This window comes from Schistocerca cancellata, chromosome 9, assembly GCF_023864275.1.
Source record: "Schistocerca cancellata isolate TAMUIC-IGC-003103 chromosome 9, iqSchCanc2.1, whole genome shotgun sequence".
Lineage (NCBI taxonomy): Eukaryota > Metazoa > Arthropoda > Insecta > Orthoptera > Acrididae > Schistocerca > Schistocerca cancellata.
Window position 1 is genome coordinate 368190200 of NC_064634.1, and position 19963 is coordinate 368210162.

Here is a 19963-nt window from a genome sequence, read left to right on the forward strand (position 1 = left end):
TGCAGTGAAAGTGAGAAAGAAAGTACTTCGCAGAGGAAGCTTGGGGCAATTTGTGAATCGGAAGTGAATGAAATATTTGATATGTCACTTGCCACGGATTTTTTGCAAACTGTGTAAGATTTTTTCATTGTCGTGAAGTCGGTCTGGAATTCTCTATAAAAAATCACGTATGACGTGGCAGTGCAATGGAACTGAAGTGTGCTAAGTGTTCATATATGACTATCTTCTGGAACAGTGTTGCAGTAACTCCAAATGAGGGCAATGGTAGCAAAATCTATGAACACAACATTAAATTTGTTTATGCCTTGCGTACAATTGGTAAGGGTGCTACTGCAAGTGCAGTTTTCTGTAACATGACGAATCTTCCAAATCCCCCAACCAAGTTTACGAGCTATAATAGATTTATATGGTCTAAAGTAGAAGTAGAAAGCTATGGAAGAGGCAGTAATAGAAAGCAACGGTAATCGATACTTGACCGCAGCATTCGATAGTACCTGGTATCAACGGTAAAAACACACATCTCATCGTGGTGTAGTATCTGCCACCAGTATGTATATAGGGAAGCTTTTGATATAGCAGTAATATCTAAATATTAAGTGTCCTCAGAAAAAGGTACACATTAAAATAATTAGACAGCGAACTATATAGGCGTTAGTGGAGGAATGGAAGTGGCAAGTGTTGCTAGTACATTTCAATGTTCTGTAGCGATATTTGAATTACCTTGGTGACAGTGATTCTAAAAGTTCCAAACTTGTTCAAGAACTGAAGTCCTAAGGTGGTGATGTTGTAGTGCAGAAATTTGAGTGTATTGGACACGTACAGGAACGAATGGGATCAAGACTTTGGCGACTGAAAGCTTCGTACAAAAACCAAAAGCTCAGTGAAGGTAAAGGTTTAGATGAGAATGGAAGGTTAACTGACAGTGTAATTGAAAAAATACAAAAATATTATGCAATGGCTATTAGGCTACACACACGGAGTGTTGATGAAATGAAGAAGGCTGTCTGTGCTCTTTTCTTCATACTTCTTCAATCGATTAATGTCCCCACCATTACTTATGTCCCAAAGGAGAAAACAAAAAGGGATTGCTAACTTGTGTACACTCATAAACATAATCTGCCTAATGCGATAATGGAGGTGATAAAACATATTTTCAGAGACTTAGTAACACCTGAACTGTTGAAAAGGGATGTTCATGGAAATACTCAAAACCACAATAAAAGTGTAGGTTGTGTTATATGGTCATAAATCCGAAATACTGTGTTGGAATAACACTTCACTTTGGTGTGTATGATTCTGTTGCTACTTTCAGTGATGGCAACGTTGTAAGGTACAAAATTTTTTGAAATATGGGAATGAAGATAGGTTTCAACACAGTACGAACGATGTTTGCTTTACACAAAGAACGTCTTCGGGGTCCTGAAAGGGCTGTAAACAGTCTAGAAATACAAGCTAGTGAACAGGAGGAGGAAAAGAAGGGAGCTGGACGAGGAGTTTGCAGAAGATGAAGATAATCATCCTACTGATCTGAAATGCACTAAAAAGGTAGTCCAAACATTTTTTTAAATTTATTTACACGTGAAGTTCCGTAGGACCAAATTGCGGAGCTAATCTCCAAGGTTATGAAACGTATCAGTACATGAAATTACGACATGAAATTTGTAACAGATGGAAGTAAAATGTTTATAATCTCAAACCAAGTCAAGCCATAAGTTCAAGTAAACGTAATCAATAATATAACATAAGAATCAACTTAATGTTTCAAGGAAGTACTCAACAGAATAGGAGTGACCCATGAGGAAACTCTTCAGTTTCGATTTGAAAGCGCGTGGATTACTGCAAAGATTTTTGAATTCTTGTGGTAGCTTATTGAAAAATGGATGCAGTGGTATACTGCACACCTTTTTGCACAAGAGTTAAGGATGTCCGAGTATTAACTGAGTGAAAGCTGCTTATTGTTGGGAATAAGCTGATATTGTTAACAAGAAATGACGCTAAAGAATATATATATATTGAGAGGAAAACGTCAAAATACCAGGACTCGTGAACATGATTTCGTGTTTTTTTTTTAATACCGTCAGAGAGAGCCCCTTTAGTCAGCCATAGTGCCAGTAGTGCTAGTGTTTGTTTTCAATACAGTCCAGAGACAGGTAGTGCTATTTTCAATGTTTTCTACAAGAAGTGTCTAGCAACCACAGTTTAGTCAACAATCAGCCGCCTTTAGTGAATTAGCAATCTAGTTAAAAGTTGGTTAACTCTCTACAGTAAATTCATTTCTTTGGATGGATAGGATGTGTGATTGCTGTGTACGGACGCAGGAGGAGCTGGCCACTGTTCGCGAACAGCTGAACGTGTTGATGGCCGCGGTCAGCCGTCTTCAGGCTGCTGCCTCGGAGTGTAGCGGCAGTGGGGAGTCTGATGCGTCGCATGGTACACCCCAGGTGTTACATGCTTCACCCACTGTCCCTGCTGTCGAGACATCTTCGCGGGTACCGGGCGCGGTTGGGCCACCCTCTCCCCAAGGGGAGTGGCGGGTTCAGCGGCGTTCGCGGCGCACGAGGTGGAGGGTCAATGTGGAGGCTGGCCGTGTGGCATCGCCCGCTCTGCCTGTGAGTGAACATGTGGCCGCTCCTTCAGCAAGGTCCGAGCAGGCACACGGGGGGAGGGGTTTATTAGTTATTGGGAGCTCCAACGTTAGGCGGGGGATGGAGCCCCTTAGGGAAATGGCGGAAAGGTCGGGGAAGAAGGCCAGTGTTCACTCTGCTTGCCGGGGGGTCTCATCCGAGATGTGGTGGAGGCCCTGCCGGCGGCGATAGAGAGCACTGGGTGCACCCGACTGCAAATTGTTGCTCATGTCGGCACCAATGACTCCTGCCGTCTGGGTTCAGAGGTCATCCTCAGTTCGGACAGGCGGTTGGCGGAATTGGTGAAGGCGGAAAACCTCGCTCGCGGGGTGGAATCTGAGCTAACTACTTGTAGTATCGTTCCCAGAACCGATCACGGTCCTCTGGTTTGGAGCCGGGTAGAAGGCTTAAACCAGAGGCTCAGATGATTCTGCGGAGATCTGGGGTGCAAATTTCTCGACCTCCGATATCGGGTGGAGAGATGTAGGGTCCCCCTGACGAGGTACCGCGTGCACTACACGCCGGAAGCGGCTACAAGGGTACTGGAGTACGTGTGGAGTGCACATGTGGGTTTTTTAGGTTAGAAAAATCCCTCCCTAGGCCCGACAAGACGCCTCCTGAGACGCGGCAAAGTAGGAGTAGGCAAAATGCAACGGGGAATAACAATATTAATGTGCTAATAGTAATTGATGGAGATCTGAAATGTGAAATAATTTGGGTCAAGGTCACGGTTAAAGCAGGCTCAGACATGGTAATTGGATGTCTCTATAGGCCCCCTGGCTCAGTAGCTGTTGTGGCTGAGCACCTGAAGCATAATTTGGAAAATATTTCGAGTAGATTTCCCCACCATGTTATAGTTCTGGGTGGAGATTTTAATTTGCCGGATATAGACTGGGAGACTCAACGTTCATAACGGGTGGCAGGGACCAAGAATCTAGTGAAAATTTTTTAAGTGCTTTATCTGGAAACTGCCTTGAGCAGTTAAACAGAGAACCGACTCGTGGCGATAACATATTAGACATTCTGGTGACAAACAGACCCGAACAATTTGAAACAGTTAACGCAGAACAGGGAATCAGCGATCATAAAGCGGTTACTGCATCGATGATTTCAGCCGTAAATAGAAATATTAAAAAAGGTAGGAAGATTTTTCTGTTTAGCAAAAGTGACAAAAAGCAGATTTCAGAGTACCTGACGGCTCAACACAAAAGTTTTGTCTCAAGTACAGATAGTGTTGAGGATCAGTGGACAAAGTTCAAAACCATCGTACAATATGCGTTAGATGAGTATGTGCCAAGCAAGATCGTAAGAGATGGAAAGGAGCCACAGTGGTACAACAACCGAATTAGAAAAGTGCTGCGGAAGCAAAGGGAACTTCACAGCAAACATAAACTTAGCCAAAGCCTTGCAGACAAACAAAAATTACACGAAGCGAAATGTAGTGTGCGGAGGGCTATGCGAGAGGCATTCAGTGAATTCGAAAGTAAAGTTCTATGTACTGACTTGGCAGAAAATCCTAGGATATTTTGGTCTGATGTCAAAGCGGTAGGAGGATCAAAACAAAATGTCCAGACACTCTGTAACCAAAATGGTACTGAAACAGAGGATGACAGACTAAAGGCCGAAATACTAAATGTCTTTTTCCAAAGCTGTTACACAGAGGAAGACTGAACTGTAGTGCCTTCTCTAGATTGTAGCATAGATGACCAAATGGTAGATACCGAAATAGAAGACAGAGGGATGGAGAAACAATTAAAATCGCTCAAAAGAGGAAAGGCCGCTGGACCTGATGGGATACCAGTTCTATTTTACACAGAGTACGCGAAAGAACTTGCCCCCCTTCTTGCAGCGGTGTACCGTAGGTCTCTAGAAGATCGTAGCGTTCCAAAGGATGGGAAAAGGGCATAGGTCATCCCCGTTTTCAAGAAGGGACGTCGAACAGATGCGCAGAACTATAGACCTATAACTCTAACGTCGATCAGTTGTAGAATTTTGGAACACGTATTATGATCGAGTATAATGACTTTTCTGGAGACTAGAAATATACTCTGTAGGAATCAGCATGGGTTTCGAAAAAGACGGTCGCGTGAAACCCAGCTCGCGCTATTCGTCCACGAGACTCAGAGAGCCATAGACACGGGTTCCCAGATAGATGCCGTATTTCTTGACTTCCGCAAGGCGTTCGATACAGTTCCCCACAGTCGTTTAATGAACAAAGTAAGAGCATATGGACTATCAGACCAATTGTGTGATTGGATTGAAGAGTTCCTAGATAACAGAACGCAGCATGTCATTCTCAATGGAGAGAAGTCTTCCGAAGTAAGAGTGATTTCAGGTGTGCCGCAGGGGAGTGTCGTACGACCGTTGCTATTCACAATATACATAAATGACCTTGTGGATGACATCGGAAGTTCACTGAGGCTTTTTGAAGATGATGCTGTGGTGTATCGAGATGTTGTAACAATGGAAAATTGTACTGAAATGCAGGAGGATCTGTAGCGAATTGACGCTTGGTGCAGGGAATGGCAATTGAATCTCAATGTAGACAAGTGTAATGTGCTGCAAATATATACAAAGATAGATCCCTTACCATTTAGCTACAAAATAGCAGGTCAGCAACTGGAAGCAGTTAGTTCCATAAATTATCTGGGAGTACGCATTAGGAGTGATTTAAAATGGAATGATCATATAAAGTTGATCGTCGGTAAAGCAGATGCCACACTGAGATTCATTGGAAGAATCCTAAGGAAACGCAATCCGAAAACAAAGGAAGTAGGTTACAGTACGCTTGTTCGCCCACTGCTTGAATACTGCTCAGCAGTGTGGGATCTGTACCAGATAGGGTTGATACAAGAGATAGAGAAGATCCAACAGAGAGCAGCGCGCTTCGTTACAGGATCATTTAGTAATCGCGAAAGCGTTACGGTGATGATAGACAAACTCCAGTGGAAGACTCTGCAGGAGAGACGCTCAGTAGCTCAGTACGGGCTTTTGTTAAAGTTTCGAGAACATACCTTCACCGAAGAGTCATGCAGTATATTGCTCCCTCCTACGTATATCTCGCGAAGAGCCCAAGAGGATAAAATCAGAGAGATTAGAGTACACACAGAAGCATACCGACAATCTTTCTTTCCACAAACAATACGAGACTGGAATAGAAGGGAGAACCGATAGAGGTACTCAAGGTACCCTCCGCCACACACCGTCAGGTGGCTTGCGGAGTATGGATGTAAATGTAGATGTAGATTTACCTTTAGCCAATGTTGCACACATCATCTTTTACTACCAAGCTCCCAGAAGTTTTATTTTTTTCATGCAAATTACATGTTTTCTCAGGATCTTCCAAACCAATTTGCTTCAGATTTTCCAGAGATGTTACACAGTCCCTTTTGCGCAATTTAGCACAGCCTTTGTTTCAGTAACTTGTATATTGTTTTATTTATAAACAAAAATGGCACAAAAACTAGTGAATTTTTATTAGAATAGAAAAAAATTTAATCTCTAACAACTGAATTCAAATTTTTTAAAACTCCCAGCGTTACATTGTAGCCAATACTCCAATAAATAGTCTGTAAGAATTTCAACTTCCTAGCTGAAATACTTTGTGAGAAAACATGCAATTTATAAGCGCTATAAGATAGGGCTTTCTGGAGCCTCTTAAGCCAAATGTTGGCACGATTCCCTTGAAAGAGCGCGGCTAATTTCCTTCTTCATCCTCAACCAGTCTGAGCATCGGATGACCTCGTTGTCGACAGCACACTGAACCCTGACCTTCCTTCCTTCCTTTTTCGAACATTGTACCCCAGGCATTGTATCTCCCTATACACATTGTGTCAGCCGGAATGGCGGTAGCACTTTAGAATTCACAAGTTATCATCCCGACACCCCTCCCCTGATTTCACGCGACAGCTCGACGATCCCCGTCCGTCAGTATATGTCTGCTTGGTCTTGATTTAGATGTGATTGTTCCTTGACGTTTCACGATCACAATCATATCACCAGTAACCGACTTGGGCAGCTTTAGAAACACCGAAGAGTCCCCAATGTGTTGGTTACTCAGGTGGCCTCCAACGACTAGTCCACGCTGGAAGTCACTGAGCTGTCATCAGCGACCCATTCTGCTGTTAGCGCTTATCTACTGATGACACAATACACCGGCGGGCCCGTTTACATAGGGCTGTCCGAATACTTCTGATCCGATATCGCAGGTGTTTCTCAGCATGTCTACGTCCCGCCGCACACGCAAGGTGCATGTGCACCTGCTTCCCGATTTCTCCGGATCGCAGCGAGCGCCGCCTGTCATCTGCAGCGCCGGGCCACATCACTGTCAGCGGACTGCGCAACCGAGCCAGCACGCATGCAAAGCGGCTTCCTCCTCGTTGGCCGGCCCGGTAGAACAATGCGTGACGGCACACCACACCCACAGCCGCAGGGACAGGCAGGGCCACAGGCGCGTGACGGGGACACGGACACCGTCGCCGTAATTAGGAGAGGAGGGACGCGGCCGGCGCCGGCAGCGGCGTCCACCGCGTCGCGGCGTCCTTGTCCGGTCCGACGGCGCGCCTATATAGCGGGCCGCCCTCTGTGGGGAGCCACACGCCAGCCGGGACGCCGCGGACCTGCCAGCTACCTGCTACTTGCTACCTGCTGCCCGCAGCCATGGTTACTGTCGTCGCCGCACTCCGACGCGCCGTGAGTACACACACACACACACACGATACTGTCTGGCTGTTCAATTATCACTTCTTATTTTGGAGAAACTTACAGTTTACGGTTTTCAAGTTACATTGCGTCACGAAAAAAGCTCACTGCCTAGGTGACACATGTAGTGGACCTCCATGCAGTGTTGAAGAAGTAGTGTTGTCCTCCAAATGGAAACACAGTGCTGACTCTTGACATCAAGACTGACAATCGGCCACAACAGAGCAAAACCACGGCACAGTCAGTCGAAGTCTTGAGGAATATTGGTAGGTAGGTCACCAGATAGAAAACCCACACTATGCCTTGTAGAAATTATGGTAGCGATGGGCCACCAAAGTTTCAGATCCGATGTAGTTCTTGAAGAGATGGCCAGCAGCCAAGTGGGAAGTGGAAATTTTTCTTCGAGAAACTTCTACACTGCCGGAAAGAAAAAAAAAAGGAGCACCCTCAAGGACAAGATCATCTTATTGCCAAGTGAGGTGACAGCTAGTTCATCATGTAGGAGTACACTGATGTGACAAAAGTCATAGGATAGCGATATGTACATATACAGACGGTGGTAGTAACGCGTATGTATTGTGTAAATCGGTAGTGCATCGACGGAGCTGTCACTTGTACTCAGGTGACTAGGAGACTTTGAACGCAGAATGGTAGTTGGAGCTAGAAGGACGGGACATTGCATTTCGGAAAGAGATAGGGAATCTAGTACTCCGAGATCCACAGTGTCAAGAGTGTGCCAAGGATACCAAATTTCAGCATTACCTCTCACCACGGACAAAGTAATTTCCGACAGCTTTCATTTAACGACCGAGAGCAGCGACGTTTGCGTATAGCTGTCAGTGCTAACATACACGCAGTACTGCCTTTGCTAACAGCACGACATCGCCTGCAGTACCTCTCCTGAGCTCACCACCGTATCGGTTGGACCCTAGAAAAACTGGAAAATCGCGATGTGGTAAGATCAGTCCCTATTTCGGTCCGTAACAGCTGATGTTAGGATTCGAGAGTGGCGCGGACCCCACGAATCCATGGACCCAGGCTGTCAACAAGGCGCTGTGCAAGCTGGTGGTGGCTCCAAAATGCTATGGACTACGTTACATGAAATAAGCTGTGTCCTCTGTTCTAACTGAAATGATCATTGGCTGAAAATGATTATATTCACCTGCTCGGTGACCAATTGCAGTCATTCATGAACTGCATAATGCAATATTTATGAATGACAATGTGACATGTCACTGGGCCACAACTATTCGCGAATTGTTTGAAAATATTCTGGACAGTTCGACCGAATTATTTGGCCACCCAGATCGTACGACGCGAATGCCAATGACCATTTATAGGACATAATCTAGAGTTCACATCTACATGAAGTCCTGCACCGGCAATACGTTTGCAGTTACGGACGACTATAGAGGCGGCATGGCTCAGAATTTCTGCAAGAGACTTCCATACCACGTCGAGTTTCTGCGCTACGCCGGACCAAAGGAGGCCAATATGATATTTGGAGGTAACCTTTGACTTTGGTCACCTCAGTGTAAAGCGGAACTTTCCTTTGGAGAAACCTCTTGCTTATTGATTTTGAGTTCAGTAGTTCAATTCATATGCGACTTATATGATGCAACGGATCATGTTACACATTCGCGTCCCACCATCCTGACTTAGGTTTTCTGTTATTTCCCTAAATCGCTTCAGGCAAACGTCGGATTAATTCCTTTGAAATGGCACAGCCGATCGTCTTCCCCATCCTTCCCTAATCCCATGGAAACGATGACCTCGCTGTTTGGTCCCCTCCCCCGAATCAACCAACCATGTTACACAGCTCGTGCAGCTCTCATGAAGAATCTTCTTCTGAGTTGGGACACGTTACGTTTGGCGTTCCACAGGGTTCGATTCAGGGACCACACTTATTTTTATAATCAGTATGTCTTTCGCAACAGATTTGATGTACGAACCTTTTTTAGGGCACTTGTCGCGTTAACTTTAAAAGAAAATCCATTAGTTCACTAAAGAACGTACATTGTCGTTGTCAGGTAGCAACTGACTGTCGAAGAAGTAATGAAATCACACAGATCCAACAGATGAGGTACTGCCAAATCTGAGCAGAGATTAAACTGTCGCCTCTAAATCCAACTGCATTCAGTTCATTGCATTATATAATAAACATTCCAAATATGTGCGTCTTGTAGTTGTAATCCAGGAAAGCTATATAGATGTCTGCTTTCTTGGGAAATTTTAATGAAATATAAATGAAAGAGACATTGGCTTTGCTCAAATCCTCGTGTGTCTGCGTTGAAGTGGTTGCAACTCAATAATCAAATGGTTCAAATGGCTCTGAGCACTATGGGACTCAACTTCTGAGGTCATTAGTCCCCTAGAACTTAGAACTAGTTAAACCTAACTAACCTAAGGACATCACAAACATCCATGCCCGAGGCAGGATTCGAACCTGCGACCGTAGCGGTCTTGCGGTTCCAGACTGCAGCGCCTTTAACCGCACGGCCACTTCGGCCGGCAACTCAATAATCACTCTTCATTGTTTCCCATCGCAATTTTTCTATTATTTTAATAATATTACAACGCTGATTAAAGAAACTGTGAAGAACCGCGCAGATTCTTTATGAGTCTTCTCCGTTACGTCCGTTAATTAAAGTTAGTAATAGTTGCAAAACGTAAAAGAAACTGTAAAACGAGAGTTCTATAAATCACTTCTTTGGGGAATGAGTTACATATCTTTGGGATTCTTTTAACAGTCTCTTCTTTACATCGAATCTTCACAAGGCAAGATTTATACGATCGTTCAGTTTAAAATTGCCTCAGACAGACGTTCCAAGATATGTTTCAATGTTGTGATCGACTTTAGTGCACGTGTAGTATTCGGCTTTTCATCTGTTTTTGTGCACAAAATTACACTTACTGATATTGTGATTGTATTGAGTGTTAGTTATCATTGTTTGCATCAAGGTCTGGTCATCTTAAAGTCTTCCTGCAAATTGTAACAGTACGTGACCTCCCTGTACACAACAAATTTGACTGCGAGTAGCCTCTGAGATCTAAAAACGTAGGTAACATACCGTTTAATGTCATACCTGTTCCGATATTGCTTAAGTACGTATTGTGTTTATTAGATGGCGACGCGAAGCAGTGTAAAAGGCTTTTAGGAAGGCAAGGAACACGGAATTAATCTCTAGATATTCCGGAAGAGGTAGATTACACCAAGAGTCAAACATCTGGTGGTTACTGATTCTTGCTCATATCCACAGAGTAGCCTACAGAAAGATGTATGCACGGGCGTACTACGTTACACGATTTTTGAATAGAACTAACATCTTTTTTATGAGATTTTCATTTTTCCAAACACCTAAGACTGATTGTCGCTAGGAGAAGGGGCAATTCTCCTGCGTATTCGTCACTGACGTTACCGGGTACACCTGAAGTCCCAAGATCTCCGTCGGGTGCCTACAAATGGTTATCAGTTTCGCACAAAGTGTTTTGCATGTACGTTACTTTGGCACACGTACTAGGTTAAAACATTTGGCCTGCGCTGTGATGACCGGTGCAATTCCGGAAGGTAGAAATCGTATCAACTACCGGTTTATTACCTTTTGTATCGGTACCGTCAGTTAACAAATTTATAGACGATCTTCATCAAGTGATTTCACTAAACGCGTTAAGGTAAATGTAGGGGTGGCGAATTTGAAAAGGACGCGGCCGACTTCCTTTTGTCATCGCTCTCCAGTGGAATTTTGCGTTCTGTCTCTAATAATTTCATCGCCGTTGGGACGTTAAATCCTAATCTACCTTCCTTCTTTTCCGATTCAGATCCGATGACCCATTTTAGGTGGGTTTTAGAGAAGAGTTATGAATCACCAGCTGCGACATAGTCGCGTAGACGGTGATCCACTACTGTTAAATGTTTTTTACTCTAGTCTTTGATCACAATATTAATTCTTTTGTCGATGACCGGAGTCAGTCAGTAATGACCATCCTCAGATCTTTTCTACACCATGTCCTAAAGTGATAAGGCCATAATGGCATCGTCAAAACATATAAATATAATCGGCACAGCATCGTCACATAGATCTAAAATAAGATGTAGAATAGGTCACATCGTCCACACAGTAATTACTGCAACTGGCCAGTCCATCATGCGATGACGGACAATCGCAACCAATAGCTGGGTCTGCATCATCACGTTGCGCGCAGAAGGCTTGTCAATCAGGGGTTGCTAGACGTGTGTGCCAGAGTCAAAATGATATGGTGCAGACATGGAATCGGTTCCAATTGACAGGTATCTGTGAGAACTTACACCGCGCAGGCCATCCACATTCGACACGGATTAACGGTATCTACGACTTTTGACTCAACGGGACAGTGGACTTAGTGCTGAAGAACTAAATCCGGCGTTTGATGAAGCTACAGCACGCCATGTATCGTGTCGAACTGTTATCAGACGATTCCATATGCGAGTCTCAATTCACTGCTACAATGGCCTCCAGCAATCAGTACACTGCACCATGGATTCCATTAGAAATGGCAAGAAACTATACAGAATGTACAGAATGCACACCCCAGTATCGGTATCACGTGTTGTTTATGGAAGGAACTAGGATCTGGCCTGATAATTTCAGACTACGTGTTTGGAGGCAACCCAGTAATATCGAAAGCCTCCAGGACTATGTCCACCATGTTCAACAAAGGGATGGTGGAGTAATGTTAAGGGGTGCAATCACATGGGGCCACCGAACTACTTTCATGGTTGTTGAGGGTTATCTGATTGCTCTATAATACAAAGACGAGATTTTGTGACCAATCGCATCACCAAAACACTTTGCTGAAAGTTTCATCTTGATGGATAATAACTCGAGTCCTCAACGTGCGGTTCTCATGTACACGATCTTTCGGCGTGCTAGGATCACCAGAACAGAGTGCGTTGCCTGTACCTTGGTCATGAACCCGATGGAACATTTGTGAGATCAAAATTGTTAAGGCTTTCGTGGCCACTTGTTGACAAACTGCCTATTGGCTTCTGTCTCGGGTTCTTCGGCCAACGTTCATCTAATGATTTTTCTGACGTTTCGCCAGCACGAGTGGCTGGCACTGTCAAAGCTTCACCCTCCATTGCCGGTGGTGAACTGGAGCCGAGCTCGCGGCCGCAGGCTATATGTACCTGGCGCGCCAACGTCTGAGGGCTTCTCCGCGGTCATTTCCGGTGCGGTTCTCCTCTTGCTACCTGCGACGGTCGTTTGCTGCAGTACGGGAAGCCAGGATCCGTTTACCTTAAGGCTTTCCTCTTTCTTGTTGGCGTCGCCATGGGTAGTCCTCTCAGTCCAGTGGTGGCCAACTTCTTCATGGAACAATTCGAAGCACAGGCACTGGACTCGGTGACTTGCAAACCTAAGGTGTGGTACAGGTACGTCGATGATACTTTCGTGGTGTGGAGCCATGGTGAAGAACAGCTCGGTGACTTCCTAAGACACTTGAACAGCCTCCATGCCAACATAACATTTACCATGGAAGTAGAAAAGGACAAGAAACTGCCATTTCTAGATGTGCTGGTCACAAGGGAAGGCGAAAACCTGGGACACAGCGTGTATCGAAAACCGACACACACGGACCGATACCTGCACAAACTGTCAAACCACCACCCGAGCCGGAAAAGAGGCATGATTAGTACGCTCGTAACGACAGCAGGATTAATATGTGAGCCGCAACACCTCAAACGAGAAATGCAACACCTGGAAACTGTTCTGAGGAGCAATGGGTACTCCACAAGTTACATTAGAAGTGTAACAGAGCCAAACACTCGGCGAAGTAAGGAACCAGAAAAAGAAATGTCGGGTACGGCCTTTCTGCCATACATTCCCAGAGTGACGGACAGAATCGGCCGCATATTGCGCAAACATGGCGTAAAGACGATTTTCAAACCGACAAGAAAGATCAAAGAGTGTTTTAGATCGGCAAAGGAGAAAAGAGACCCACTTGCAATGTCGGGAATATACCGTATACCATGCACATGCGGAAAAGTTTATGTCGGAATGACTGGACGATCAATTAACACAAGGATCAACGAGCATAAGTGACATTGCAGGTTGGGGCAGGTGGAGAAATCGGCCGTGGCAGAGCACGCACTGAATGAGACAGACCACGTAATAAAATTCGCCGACACGGAAGTTCTGGCTGTAGAGAAGCACTATCACACGCGCTTGTTGAGAGAAGCTGTAGAAATACAAAAACACGCGAACAGTTTCAACAAGAAAGAGGAAAGCCTTAAGGTAAACGGATCCTGGCTTCCCGTACTGCAGCGAACGACCGTCGCAGGTAGCAAGAGGAGAACCGCACCGGAAATGACCGTGGAGAAGCCCTCGGACGTTGGCGCGCCAGGTACATATAGTCTGCGGCCGCGAGCTCGGCTCCAGTTCACCACCGGCAATGGAGGGTGAAGCTTTGACAATGCCAGCCACTCGTACTGGCGAAACGTCAGAAAAATCATTAGATGAACGTCGGCCGAAGAACCCGAGACAGAAGCCAACAGGCGGTTTGTCATTTGTGAGATCCATTGAAATTCTCAGAATCGCCTCTGAAGAGTGCGACAGTCTCGACCAGGACAGGCTTCTGGCTTGATGATCTAATCGATGCTATGCCACGACGGACTCAGGCCTGCATCCGAGCAAGTGGACGTTCCACCACGTATTGACTTTGCACAGGAGTGCTATAGAGCCCCCGTCCCCCGCCCCCCGCCCCCCCCCCCCGCCCCACTACGCCTCACCCTTGCACCAAAGGTAAATAGCTAATTTTGTTGATACTTCTTTTTATAGTGATCTGGGCACATTCATAGCAGATGAATGTATACGCAGGCCTGACAGCCAGCTTTTGTTTCCTACGCCATGAATTTCGGTGTAAATGGGTGATGCAAAACTTTTGTTGATGTGTGTACACACATCTTGTTTTTTTCAATCTGCAGTTCCTTGTGCCCATCCATTTGCGTACTCCCTAGTGCAAGTGTGATGACACCTCCTGCCTGTTGCAGGTGCTGGCCGTGGCGGTGCTGTGGCTGGTGTCGGTAGCGTACGCCGCCCCCGCTCCCGCCCCCGCAGCGAAGGGCGACCTGCAGACGGACAGCTCGTACGGCTTCGGCTACTATGGGTATCCTGGCTTCTACGGTTACGGATACGGCTTTCCCTACCGATACGGATACGGTTACGGATACGGTAAGTTTGACGCATGAGTTACTGGGCGCGAGTTAACAGCAAGCAAAATATGAGCCACAATATTTTGCGACCTCAGGTAACGCTCATCAAGAGGAGTAACATGATCTCAAATAGTTTTCATAGACAATATCGTACCTCAGGTGATTTGACGGTGCGTTAATAAACTAAAAAGGTGCCCCGCAGGAAATTAAATATACCGCCTGGGTGACTGTAACGTGTGTCTCTGCGTTTTTGTGCTACCTTAATGTTTATACGGGTTAGCGTGCAGAATAAGAACCAGTGAGAGCGATACCCATTGCCAAAACACTTAAAATTCCTTTCAAAGAGCAGCAAGGGAGCTGCCGGTCATAACTTCAATACCCAGTGGATCCATGACTGTCAACAATATCACATACCTCAATCTTATGAAAATGTGCAGCGTTTAGGACTGAACCTAGGACATTGAAGCAACATCTTGTGATATTCTCCCTTCTGTTTCCTGTAAATTCCACAACGATCGCTTAACCACACATTGCAAGGGATCACACAGCCACACACACACGCAAGCACACACACAGAGTCAAGTTTGTAAGCCATATGAATCAATAATTCCTAAAGAGAACCCGTCCTTCTCCTACCACTAAAACGATAAAAGTTAATATCTCACGTAATATTTTCGTAATAGTCACATCGATAAGAAACAACTAATTGGAATTGTTTTACCGTGTCATTCGCAACTCGAGTTCTTATTAACCCAATAGAAAGTAAATATGTTGATGTGATAGCAAGAACAAAGACCTCAAATAAACCTATTAAAATAAAGTTTACCGAAGTAACTTTGCCCTTGTCTGGCACATTATGTTTATATTTATGCAGACGTATAAAGCCTCATTGCTTAGTATAAACGAACAAACGGTAATGAAAACGTGATGCATAAATCCGAGTGAGACGTAGAGGAAAAACAAAACCTACCGGACAGAAAACTGCCCACGCTGTGAAGAGCACTAGCGAGTGGTGTTGGACGTTGTGCTACTCACGGAATCCCCTCCAGAACGTCCAAACGCTACTTACGTGACAGTGGAGACTTAAATATGTAATCCCGACCCTGAATCAGAGATTCCATCCGTAAATCAAGGAAGTATGACAGCCTAAGCGTGGTACTTCTAATAACTGATGCACAAAAGATGACGTAGCTTTAATTAATAGTGTTCTTGTGTTGAGTTGTTGTTTTCATTTTATTGCCCATTTTTTCGACGACCGACCCAGTTAGAAACTTCAGATGTTGCGAGGTTTGCTGTAATGTGTGCTCGTTACATGGATTCCGAGCACACGGCTGCTTCGGTAGTCGAAATTTTGTTCGTAAAATAGAAACTGACTCTGCAGCACCTGGGAGCACAGCGTTAACCAGTCGCGCCAAGGAAATCTGACCGACTGTGTAACTATGCTTTCAAGGAGATAGAACTGGGAACGAAAAGACTTGACAAACATTTATTGCAGATCTGTGTAGTGGAATCAGAAACCGCGATAGCAAATCTTTTCATGGAATAATCTGAGGGTGATCTCAACCAATGCAAACGAGGATAATTAGACAGCTACACAGACATTTTTCCTATCAACATTAGCCAGCTGAGGGAATCAAGTGAACTCGAATCAAGCATGACCGTATAGGTCTACAGGATAGTTCACTCCGTCAGAGGGATGTAGTAGAACTCATATGCAGGCATTTCAACTTTTGAGCAATTTTGTGTGAAGTACAAACTAAGGAAAACACTTCAACCAATTTTCCCTCAGAAAGGAGGAAAAAACTAACTTACAGGGAGAACCTAGTTTTCTCCGGTTGTGGACTCTTGTTGCAGCACTGTCCCAGGCACCACTGATAAAATGATCTGTTTAGTGTCGATAGGACACGCTCATTATGGTCGTGCTACTGTCGAGATGACACAGAATCAACTAACTTTTCGATCTCTTTAAGGCTAGAAAATAACACCTGGGTTCGCCTATGGATATATTGGACGCGGTATTGTCGAGTACTGGATGTAAAAGTCGTAAGGGTTTGAAATAACGTGTGGTGGCGGTGGTATTTATCTGTTCGTGTTGCAAAAACGATGAAATTCGGTGGAGATGGTGTAACGGTCTAGAAGCAATTTTTCTGCTCCAAATATGTCTATATATAGACGATGGAAAACGTGGCAAATATTTCTGCTGCTTACCTAAGTAACTATAAGATGTGTACACCCTACTCGAAACTCTGGTTACTATCTTTTATGCAATGGATGATTCATTTATAAGTGAAAAGTATTCTTAAAATGTGTTCTTACGTAAGACATCAGTCCAAGTCTCATGCAAAATATGTTAAGTTATTGGTTTCTGTTTCCCAAAAGTAGGCTGTAATTCTCAAGGCAAACTCTAGCAGGACTTGCATGGTTTTTCCGGAGTAAATTTTTATCAATACAGAGGATGAACTCTAACACATACGATAAAATTTCGAAAGTTCTTCAGAGGTATTTTCTGAGAATTTTGATATGAGGTAACGATGATTTCCCAACGGCCTTGCGGCAACACCGGTTTCGGTGAGATCACCGACGTTAAGCGCCATCGGGCTTAGCCTTGGATGGGCGACCGTCCGAGTGTGCCGAGTGCTTTTGGCAAGTGGGGAGCACTCAGCCCTTTTGAGTCCAGTTGAGGAGGTACTTCTTCGAGAAGTAGCAGATCCGGTCACGAAAAGTGAGACCGGCGGGGAGAGCCGTCTGTTGACTACATGCCGTTCCCTATCCGCATCCAGTGACGTCTATCGGGTAAGGATGACACGGCGGTCGGTCTCTACCATTGGCCCTTCCGAGGCCTGTTTGGCTGGAGTAACCATGACTTCCGGTGTGTCGATACAGAGTAATTGTAGTTCGCTTTGTTTCTTTATATTCGTATAACTATTGCATTGAAAACGTCTACAAAATAGCAGAAACTTCGACGAATTTACTGTGTGCCTTGTTTGCAAATAAACTTTTTGCATTCACTCTCTGTACTTGCTTTTGACGACTGTATTGCCTACAATTTTCACCTTCAAACCTGCACTTATTACTGCTAGCTTCTGTCTGGGATTTCTTTCCTGCAGTAGTGTTACCTGTGCCTTAGCAGTGATACACAGCCGTCCCGATGAATTTATTGATCAAGAGTCGACCCATACTCGTCTCGTGCATAGTTTCATTGAATGCAATGAAAGAGCGGTAGAAAGATGCTGCGCTTGCGTGTCTCCGCAGCGACGGTAGCCACAGTACAACACTTTTACATCTGAGGGTTGTTGCACTGCTCTGTGTAATTGTGTTGCACTTTTCGGTTATTATTCGATATTACAGAGTTTTCACTGTTGTAAAGGTACTTTCGCTGACACAATGGTTACTTGGTTAACGCCGTTAGCCTCATATAAATCGGAAGACTGGATTGAACGTTATTGCGTTCTACTAGGCACGATTCTTTTGAAGACGGTAGAAGCCGAATAAATCATTACATAATCGCTCCTTAACGAGTCACCGGCGACCATGGATTTCTGATACCAAAACACCCAGAGAAAATCCCTGAAGATTATCCAAAACTTTGTTTGTGGCGCTTGGGCTCACCCTGACTAAAATCAAGAGTTTATGGATCACTACCGTCTTCACTGTTGGTTACTCGCATAGTAGATGAGCTTATTTTCTTCAGAGCTTTAAAGCAAGCCAATCTGAGTAAAACCAGTTGTTAATAACATTCACAGTGCCATTATTTTTATGCTTTCACATCTTGATGACTCTTGTGTAACGAATAGCGATTGAGCCACATAATTATAGCAAGTAAATGTGTATAAGATACTTGTGACACGTTCGGCGTCTCGTACGCCGATGCAAGGATCGGCTAACAGCGTTGCTCTGTGCAGTCCTTAATATGACAGCTAATTGCACTTTTTACTTTGCAGGCTTCCCCTACTACGGTGGTTACTACGGGTTTTATGGACATCCCTTCTTCTAATGGTCCTGACTTCAAGTTGGTGTCATTCCAAGCAGCGAGTGTCTCGTATGCACGTGACGTGTCAAATAAGTTAATGTAAATCTACAACAATGTACAAACGTATTTATAATTAAAAATCTCTAAATTAATGTCAGATTTGTCCTGCTTTATGGTTCAGAAATATTCCCTTATGAATTTTCAACTGTCTTCACTGATCGTGGATATATAAAAAATTACAAAGTCCAGCCACATTAATGTGAGCATCGCCTTTGCTAGACAACAACGTGCATCAGCCACTCACAGATGGAAGGTGGTAGCACTAACAGTGGATGGTATATCAAGCATGTCAGGGGTTGCGGAAAACAGTGTAACCGTTGACGCAACGCGGAAACGGAGAAAGTTATCTGACGTCCGAAAGGGCATGATCATTGACTTTCGTGTCAGGTAGGGAAGTGTTTTCGAAATGACTACGTTTATGAACTGTTCGCCTGCCACCGTGGTTAAAGTTTACCTTCCATGGAAAAATGACGAAACCGTCGTGAAGGCAACTGTGGTGCAACACAGGTCATAGATCAACTGGATTAACGTCGACTGCGGAGATGTGCACAGGCGAATAGACGTGTTTGGAGCTGTTCAGCAAATGACCACCCGTATGAACCAGGGGGCTATCAACAGTGTCCCCTCAACAACCGGCCAGCGAACGTTGCTGCGTTTGGGCCTCCGCATTGGCTTCGTTCATCCATGCTGACGGCTGCTCGTCGGCAGCGAAGGTTGGAATTTGCACAACTGGACATTTACTGAATGGTGAGAAGTGGCCTTTCCAGATGAATCACGTTTTATGCTCCATTGGACAGATGGTCGTTGTTGTGTATGGTCCTGCAACAATCATCCTATGGATCCACGCAGGAGTAGAGAGCATTATGGTCTGTGGGTATGTTTTCGTGGCATTCCCTGGGTGATCTCGCGTTTCCTGAAGTCACAGTGGTTCAACACAAGTATGGCTCTATTCCTGCGGGCCATGTCCACTCCTACATGCAGTTTGTTTTCTCCTGGGCACAACTGCATCTACCAGCAGGACAAAGCAATGTGTCACACAGCTTGTAGTGGACGTGCATGTTTTAAAGAGCAGCAGGAGGAGTTTACCGTACTCTCCTGGCCCTAAAAACCTCTTATTTAACCCCAATCGAGGATTTGTGTGACCCCCTCGATCGGGATGTTTGCATGATGGATCCTGAACCGAGAAACCTAGCACAGCTGGAACGGGACTGGAGTCGTCATGGCTCCACAGCTCCTTCAGAAAGTTTCAGACCCTCACTGACTCTCTTTCTGTACGTTCGCGCTGTGAAAGGTTGTTACTGAGACTTCTGACAGACGGTCACATTAATAGGACAGGACGGTGTGTTTGAGAAATTTTATATATATAAGGCACACCGGCCATTTGACCATCTTCTTCTTTGCGGATGCAGAAACAGTGCC

The 19963-nt window shown here is 44.8% G+C and overlaps 1 protein-coding gene across 1 annotated transcript; it reads left to right on the plus strand.

The window, feature by feature from the left end:
* Positions 1 to 7227: 7227 nt before the first annotated feature.
* Positions 7228 to 18622, plus strand: LOC126100903 (prisilkin-39-like). Its single transcript, XM_049911570.1, has 3 exons — positions 7228 to 7316; positions 14353 to 14533; positions 18456 to 18622. Exons 1-3 carry the CDS (start codon positions 7284 to 7286, stop codon positions 18506 to 18508), a joined length of 267 nt encoding a protein of 88 aa, XP_049767527.1. The 5' UTR covers positions 7228 to 7283; the 3' UTR covers positions 18509 to 18622.
* Positions 18623 to 19963: the final 1341 nt, after the last annotated feature.

What these genes read in the sequence shown, in the direction of transcription:
- LOC126100903 (XM_049911570.1), top strand. Translation starts at nt 7,284, where the DNA reads ATGGTTACTGTCGTCGCCGCACTCCGACGCGCC. An exon ending in TCGCCGCACTCCGACGCGCC is followed by an intron (nt 7,317 to 14,352) that starts GTGAGTACACAC and finishes TGCCTGTTGCAG; the next exon opens with GTGCTGGCCGTGGCGGTGCT. An exon ending in CGGATACGGTTACGGATACG is followed by an intron (nt 14,534 to 18,455) that starts GTAAGTTTGACG and finishes TTTACTTTGCAG; the next exon opens with GCTTCCCCTACTACGGTGGT.